General features: G+C 41.4%; 1 protein-coding gene across 1 annotated transcript; it reads left to right on the forward strand.

Moving 5' to 3' along the window:
- The first annotated feature begins 1,999 nt into the window (after positions 1-1,999).
- steep1 (STING1 ER exit protein 1) lies at positions 2,000-8,369 on the forward strand. Its single transcript, XM_014137510.2, has 7 exons — positions 2,000-2,273; positions 2,951-3,068; positions 3,287-3,328; positions 3,689-3,833; positions 4,516-4,605; positions 4,824-4,916; positions 8,066-8,369. The coding sequence occupies exons 1-7, from the start codon at positions 2,150-2,152 to the stop codon at positions 8,126-8,128; spliced, it is 675 nt and encodes a 224-aa protein (XP_013992985.1). The 5' UTR covers positions 2,000-2,149; the 3' UTR covers positions 8,129-8,369.
- The last annotated feature ends 231 nt before the right edge of the window (positions 8,370-8,600 follow it).

The raw sequence follows: 8,600 nt of genomic DNA on the forward strand, positions 1-8,600 counted from the left end.
AAATCAAAGCGCTCATGGACAAGGGGCCTGTCAGAGAGGTGGGTATGGGCCCCTTCAAAGAAGTGGTCATCAGAGAGAGGGAGGCAGATGCCAGGGAACTGTTGTCTAATGAAGTCCGGCCCATCGTCGTTGACCATGTGATAAACAGAGACCTTACCGTGGCAGAGGATTCCCTATTAGTTCACCCCAATCTGAAAAGATCAACTGTCAATTTGATCATGAGAACATTTCACCAAGAAAAACCGTAAGTCTGCTGGATATGCTTACCATTTATGCTTTACCATTACATTTACAATAAATTACATATTGTAACGCGTGTAAATTCACAAAACATGTTACAGTATTCTTCCAGTATAATCTATTGACAGTATACTCCGTTCTACCCTCAGAATTGACAGAAGACCCCATGGTGGTGGCCGTATGCTGACCGACCAGCAGGAGTGGACAGTGGTGGAAATGGTGAGGGCCAGGAATGACTTACGGCTGTCTGAAATAAAGCAGGCCATTGAGGAGAACGATGACACCTTTGCCAGTGTGGCATCCATCAGCCTACCAACAATCGCCCGCCTTTTGAAGAGTCACAAGGTATCAATGAAACACATTTACCTGGTGCCTTTTGAGAGAAACAACAACCAGGTGAAACAATTGCGGGCCGATTATGTTCAGGTAGAGCAATATATACTGTATTACTGTTACTATTTGATGTGTATGCTACTTCACAATATCCTAGTAGAACTATACTGTAAAAATAACTAACCAAAATATATCTTTAGAGGGTGATGGTGCTTGATACTGCTGTGAACCATCACAAGTACATGTATATCTTTGTTGATGAAGCAGGCTTCAACCTTGCCAAAACTCGGTGCCATGGGCGGAACCTCATCTGCCAATGTGTAACCGTCAAAGTGCCTGGACAACGTGGGGGAAATATCTCCATGTGTGCAGCTATCTCAGAAAATGGTGTGGTAGGAAGATGTTGTGGTTCCACCCTCCTGGCCATGGATGAGGCATGCGATGACATCACTGCAGACCAATGTCAAGCTTGGATTTGTCATGCCAAAAGGTTTTTCCTGCGGTGCGTGAACAAGGAGGACATTCCCTGTGATGTGGATGAGAATTTATGGCCAAATGCTCAAGACAGGCTTGATGCAAATTAATGCGTGTTAAATGTTATGTTTTATTTTCATTATTTTCCTTTGTTTGATTTATTTTCTTACATTTGATTTCAGACAGTACACCTATGTTGCAATTATATCTGGAAAATTATGTTTTTTTTCACATGAATGATTGTAGAGACTGTTTTCATTGATCACACCTTTGATTACACATTGAATAGATATTATGGAAATTGTAGATTTACTGTCAATTTTGTTGGGCAATGTAAGTGTATTGACTAATGGGCTCCTGAGCGGCGCAACGGTCAAAGGCTCTCAGTGCAAGAGGCGTCACTACAGTACCTGGTTTGAATCCAGCCTGTATCACATCCGGCTATGATTGGGAGTGCCATAGGACAGTGCACAATTAGCCCAGCGTTGTCCAGGTTTGGCTGGGTAGGCCATCATTGTAAATAAGAATTTGTTCTTAACTGATTTGCTTACTTAAAACAATTTGAAGAATGTGTAATTTACAGTACTAGCATATTTCAGCACTTCTAAGGAAACACATATCTTGCATTGTTTGCTATTTGATTGACTGGTAGTTAAAACGACGAAATTGATTGATTAACTGGTAGTTAAAACTACGAAATTGTGTTGTGTAATCACCAAAACCACTCATTACATTTCACAATAAACTTATGTTGAATCAATTGTTGTGTTGAGAGGTGTTTACAATCCGAATGATAGATTTTGAATGAAAGACTGGCTGCGTTACAAGTGTGACCAGTTTGGAGTTTTATACTAAAAGTTGTGAAAATGTACCACATACTTGTGAAAATTGTACCAAAGCGATACTTCAACACCGCCACCTATCGGGAATGCTGGACAAGAAACGTTTTATACACGCCTTTATATGACGTACTAATGACTACGTAATCATTAATCGACAAGCTAGCAGTATGCTAACGTAGTTACATAAAGCAAACGTTTTTTGTCTATTGAATTTTTGCCTACCCCGTTTGCCCAATTTGAAGTAGCTAACTTTAGGAACAATGCCGAAAGTCGTCTCACGAAGTGTTGTTTGTTCAGACACCCGAGATCGAGAGGAATACGATGACGGCGAAAAGCCTCTTCATGTTTATTATTGTCTGTGTGGGCAAATGGTGTTGGTTCTCGGTGAGTAGCTAACTAGTTAGCTGGCTAGCCATGGTAGTTAGCAAACGTTGGCTAGCTCTAGTATTCAAAATGTGTTTCGAAAGTTCTGTATTTGATCTATAGCTAGGTAGTTAATCAAGAATAACATGTCATAGAGAGCGCTAACTAGTTTTCCGGGTAGTCGTGGCCCTAGGTAGGTAGTTAGCTAGCTAACTTATCTGCTACCACCACCACAAATATTAGTTTAGCACTAGCTAACAGTAGCTACCTCGGCCAATGTGTTACGCAGGCTGATAAGAGGCAGGGAAGTTACATTGCGGATTTTCACAGTCAATTACCTAGACAGGAGAAAGCTTTCAAATATTTCATCACACCACAGCCTTTAGTGCATCTATTTTCGTTGACCTCAAACCATCAGCATCACGCGCTGTTTACAGGGTGTAATGTTATTTCCCGTGAGTATTGAATAAGCAGACAATGTGTCGGGTTATTTAGGATGCCTATTGCCCAGCTATAAAGTGGAGGTGAATAAGAATGTTGTTTCAGCCTTTTTATATTGTCTTACCATAGTTCAGCTTATGGTTTCACAATCTTGAGCTACCTTAGAGAAAGTACAGCCCGTTTTTGCAGACTTGTCAAATGTTGTATTAGGACACGAAACTGACATGCCATCATGTTATTTCCCCTTGATTTTACAGACTGTCAACTGGAGAAACTACCGATGCGGCCACGAGACAAAGCAAGAGTAATAGATGCTGCCAAACATGCACATAAGTTCTGTAATGTAGAAGACGATGAGAATGTTTACATAAAAAGGTACTGAAAAGTTCACTGCTCATCTTGGTCTACTATCTAAATATCATGCTGATGAGCCTTCCACACCACCCATCTGTATCATTATTCATCAGTTTGATCTCAAATGTGAAAATTGCTTTGTGGTATTTGGCTACTCAATTTCAGTTGGTAAATGTGTTACTGAAAAAATGCCCAAAATATGAAACGTATGCAGATTGGTATTGTTTTTTTCATCACAGGGCAGAGGGAATTGAAAGGCAGTATCGCAAGAAATGTGGAAAGTAAGTTTGATTTTTACAGTGTAATTTAAATATGAGTGATTTTTAGGTTTCACAGTTGAACTGTAGGCCAAATAGCCAACTCTTAATCAACTTTGAGACTAATATAATTGTTATACGCTGTAATATTATTTATAACTATTGTTTAGTTACATTTTATGTAACTTATTTCTTCTCTTCTTTGGTCCTCATCCAAAGCCTCTGAGAACCACTCCTCAGTTCTCAGCCACAATTATAAATATAACACAAAAAATTGTAAGAAAATGTAAAAGTAAACTCAAGTGAACAGAAAAGAGTACAAATGTTACATTTCAAAATGGACTGGCTGACCTGTCTTCTTTTGTTCTTTGTCTTTCTGAACAGGTGTGGCCTACTTCTTTTCTATCAACACCAAATGAAGAATACTCCAGTTACATTCATCGTTGATGGAGCTGTCGTTAAGTTTGGTCTTGGGATTGGGAATACCAGTGTCTACAGTCAAAAGCCAGAGGCTCCTAAAAAAGTCAGGGTATGTGACACGTTTCCTCAGATTTTCAGTTTTGTAGTTACACTAATAATTTGCATTCATTAAACAGTTTCTTCCCAATTTCGATCTTGTCTCATTGCTGCAACTCCCCAACGGATTCCGGAGAAGCGAAGGTGGAGTCATGCGTCCTCCGAAACATGACCCGCCTAACCGCGCTCCTTAACACCCACCAGCTTAACCCGGAAGCCAGCCGCACGAATGTGTAGGAGGAAAGGGTCAGCCTGCAGGCACCCGACCCGCCACAAGGAGTCGCTAGTGCGCCACATGCCAAGTAAAGCACCCCCAGCCAAGCCCTACCCTAACCCGGACGACACTGGGCCAATTGTGGGCCGTCCTATGGGACTCCCAGGCGACGGCCGGTTGGGAATGAACCCGGGTCTGTAGTAACGCTTCTAGCACTGCAATGCAGTGCCTTAGATTGCTGCGCTACTCGGGAGGCCCAGTAATTTCTTTTTTATTACATGATTGGTCCGAAAAGTGTCAAGGCTTAGTGTGTTAAATTTGTCCATTGTGCTGTCAGTCAGTATTTCTGAGCAGACAAAGAGGACATGAAATCCCATTTATGTTCCCACGCTTCATTGATAGCCCAACTTCAATGAGGAAAAATCGAATACAAATGTTCCTTTCCTTGAGTTTAGCGTTTTTTTATTCATCCTTATACCAGGTAATGATGACAAAAAGGACCAAAGACATGGGGAAATTCAGCTCTGTCACCGTGTCTACCGTTGATGAGGAGGAAGAGGAAATTGAGGCGGTAGGTTTGCAGTTATGGTGTTTCGTGTGTGTGTGTTAAAGATTACATTTTGAATTGTTTAATTAAATCTTCAGCCCGAAGCCTAATCTTAAACCTGAAGATTATATGCAAGTCATTTTCCCAACCCTAAAATGATGTTGCTGGCTGGATGAACATGTGCTCAGAAACTGTAGAGATGATTATACAATACATATTATTGTTTGTTTCATCTTCTTCAGAGAGAAATTGCTGACTCATATGCCCAGAATGCTAAAGTGATTGAGAAGCAGTTGGAAAGGAAGGGGATGAGCAAGAAGAGACTACAAGAGCTGGTGAGGATTCCAATTCCATTCCTGTCAAGTGTTTTGAGCTTTATCCTGATCCTAGTGTGATCTTAATAGGATTTCTGACTCAGTTACCCAGTGTACACAACCATACAACTGTTATGTATTGGTCATACACTTAAGGTATACATGTAACATTTCAACCTGCAACTAGTGCCAAATATCAATTATATACAGTGCACTCGGAAACTATTCAGACCCCTTGACTTTTTCTACATTATGTTACGTTACAGCCTTATTCTAAATGGATTATAAATAAAAACTGTTACTAATCAATCTGCACCCCATAATGACAAAGTGAAAACAGGTTTGTTAAAAAAAAACTTGCATAAGTATTCAGACCGTTTACTACGAGACTCGAAAAAGCTCAGGTGCATCCTGTTTCCATTGATCATCCTTGATTGGAGTCCACATGTGGTAAATTCAATTGATTGGACATGATTTGGAAAGGCACACACCTGTCTATACATTTACATTTAAGTCATTTAGCAGACGCTCTTATCCAGAGCGACTTACAAATTGGTGCATTCACCTTATGATATCCAGTGGAACAACCACTTTACAATAGTGCATCTAAATCTTTTAAGGGGGGGGGGGGTTAGAAAGATTACCTTATCCTATCCTAGGTATTCCTTAAAGAGGTGGGGTTTCAGGTGTCTCCGGAAGGTGGTGATTGACTCCGCTGTCCTGGCGTCGTGAGGGAGCTTGTTCCACCATTGGGGTGCCAGAGCAGCGAACAGTTTTGACTGGGCTGAGTGGGAACTGTGCTAGAGGTAGGGGTAGGCCAGAGGTGGATGAACGCAGTGCCCTTGTTTGGGTGTAGGGCCTGATCAGAGCCTGAAGGTATGGAGGTGCCGTTCCCTTCACAGCTCCGTAGGCAATCACCATGGTCTTGTAGCGGATGCGAGCTTCAACTGGAAGCCAGTGGAGAGAGCGGAGGAGCGGGGTGACGTGAGGTCTATATAAGGTCCCACATTGGACAGTGCATGTCAGAGAAAAAAACAAGCCGTGAGGTCAAAGGAATTGTCCGTAGAGCTCCGAGACAGGATTGCATCGAGTCACAGATCTGGGAAAGGGTACCAAAAAATGTCTGCAGCATTTAAGGTCCCCAGGAACACAGTGGCCTCCATCATTCTTAAATGGAAGAAGTTTGGAACCACCATGACTCTTCCTAGAGCTCGCCGCCCGGCCAAACTGAGCAATCGGGGGAGAAGGTCCTTGGTCAGGAAGGTGAACAAGAACCCGATGATAACTCTGACAGAGCTCCAGAGTTTCTCTGTGGAGATGGGAGAACCTTCCAGAAGGACAACCAACTCTGCAGCACTCCACCAAGAAGGCCTTTATGGTAGAGTGGCCAGACAGAAGCCACTCCTCAGTAAAAGGCACATGACAGCCTGCTTGGAGTTTGCCAAAAGGCACCTGAAGGACTCTCAGACCATGAGAAACTAGATTCTCTGGTCTGATGTAACCAATATTGAGCTCTTTGACCTGAATGCCAAGCGTCACGTCTGGAGGAAACCTGGCACCATCCCTACGGTGGAGCATGGTGGTGGCAACATCAGCGGCAGGGACTGGGAGACTAGTCAGGATTGAGGGAAAGATGAATGGAGCAAAGTACAGAGAGATCCTTGATGAAAACCTGCTCCAGAGCACTCAGGACTTCAGACTGGGGTGACGATTCACCTTCCAACAGGACAACAATCCTAAGCACACAGTCAAGACAATGCAGGAGTGGCTTCGGGATAAGTCTCTGAATGTCCTTGAGCGGCCCAGCCAGAGCCCGGACTTGAACCCGATGGAACATCTCTGGAGAGACCTGAAAATAGCTGTGCAGCGATACTCCCCATCCAACCTGACAGAGCTTGAGAAGAATGGGAGAAACTCCCCAAATACAGATGTGCCAAGCTTATCACGTCATACCCAAGAAGACTGAAGGCTGGAATCGCTGCCTAAGGCCCTTCAACAAAGTACTGAGTAAAGGATCTGAATACTTATGTAAATGTGATATTTACGTTTTGATATATTATACATTTGCAAACATTTCTGAATCAGTTTTTGCTTTGTCATTATGGGGTAGTGTGTGTAGATTGAGGGGAACATTATTTTGTTGTCCATTTTTGGTTAGGGCTGTAATGAAACAAAGTGGAAAAAGTGAAGGGGTCTGAATACTTTCTGAATGCAGCAGTAGCAAAGGAATAGAAATCCACAAATAAAATATACTTTTTAGAACGCTGCAAATCAGCTTTTTTTAACCCAACTAGCCTGGTGTGTGTGCGCGCAACTTCCTGTATCACGATTTGGTTCTTATTCAAAGTTGACAACAATAGCAGAAACATTACCCATACAAATCTTCTTCACGTCCTGTCAATGGATGTTTTTTGGATTATGATAAGGTAAAAAGCAATACAAAGCCATTCTAACCTTTTCTAAGCAGTGTCCTTCAAAAAAACAAAGAAATCCAATTAATTGCTAAAACATTGTGTTCCTTTCAAAGGCCCTACAGGCACAATGCAACCATCGAATCATTTCTGGGTAACATTTTTGTACCCTACTGTTATAGTTTTCCATTAAAATTGTAAAAAATAAACATAGCTAGGCAGAGATTCTGAACTTTCTTTGTTAATGGTTTATTTAAGCACTAAGACCCGAGGGGGTGTGGTATATGGCCAATATACCACAGCTAAGGGCTGTTCTTAAGCACGGCGCAATGCAGAGTGCCTGTATACCGCCATTAGCCGTGGTATATTGGCCATATATCACAAACCCCGGAGGTGCCTTATTGCTTTTATTAATTGATTACCAACGTAATTAGAGCATTGAAAATAAATGTTTTGTTATACCTGTAATATACCACGGCCAATCAGCATTCAGAGCTCAAACCGCCCAGTTTATAATAAAAGGTATAGCGCCTGGTGATGTCACCAGCCAAGCCAAAACTCCACCCATGCAAAACCTGCAGATTAGAAGGTCCTGTGTAGATTGTATTATTAGGAAATAACACTGATTAAATTTGAGAGTTTTTACAGTGTTAGTTTCATTAGCTGTTGTACAATATGATTCAAAACACAGGGAAAATATAATTTTGACTGCACTGGGCCTTTTTTAATATACAAATAAAAAAGTATTTCTATCAACAGGCTGAACTGGAGGCAAAGACAACCAAGATGAAAGGCACCCTCATCGATAACCAGTTCAAATAGAGGGATATGGGATGTGAGAGAAGCAGGACAGTTGTACATAGTTTTTAACTCAAATGTACATAGAGATTTGCACTCTATGGCCCCTTTGAAATGTATTATGAAGCATTTTGGCTATGTTTTATATACTGTAAGAAAATTGTTATGTTGATTTAGAATTAAATGTGGAGCAGTGACATACAGTAATGTTATTTTGAATTTGAATTTGTCAATTCAGCTGAGAAATAAAATGTGCTTGAATTAAGTATTGATGCTTGAAGTACTATTGCACTATATATGGAAACCACATCAGGAAAAGTGGTTGTTATGGATTTAACAGGAATGCACACTTACATGAGATGAATTCCAATTTGTATTATTTTGTCACAACTGTTCTATAATGTGTATTTCTATGTTTTATGTGGATCCCAGGAAGAGTAGCTGCTGCACGTGCAGTAGCTAATATGGATCCTAATAAACTAAACTGCAGGTGAAG

This window comes from Salmo salar, chromosome ssa13 (assembly GCF_905237065.1).
Source record: "Salmo salar chromosome ssa13, Ssal_v3.1, whole genome shotgun sequence".
In the NCBI taxonomy this organism is placed as follows: domain Eukaryota; kingdom Metazoa; phylum Chordata; class Actinopteri; order Salmoniformes; family Salmonidae; genus Salmo; species Salmo salar.

Excerpts from the sequence above, each read along its gene's own strand:
- steep1 (XM_014137510.2), top strand. The coding sequence starts at position 2,150 with ATGCCGAAAGTCGTCTCACGAAGTGTTGTTTGTTCAGACACCCGAGAT. Across the intron at positions 3,069-3,286 it reads GAGAATGTTTACATAAAAAG|GGCAGAGGGAATTGAAAGGC; the intron begins GTACTGAAAAGT and ends TTTTCATCACAG. Across the intron at positions 4,606-4,823 it reads AGGAAGAGGAAATTGAGGCG|AGAGAAATTGCTGACTCATA; the intron begins GTAGGTTTGCAG and ends CATCTTCTTCAG.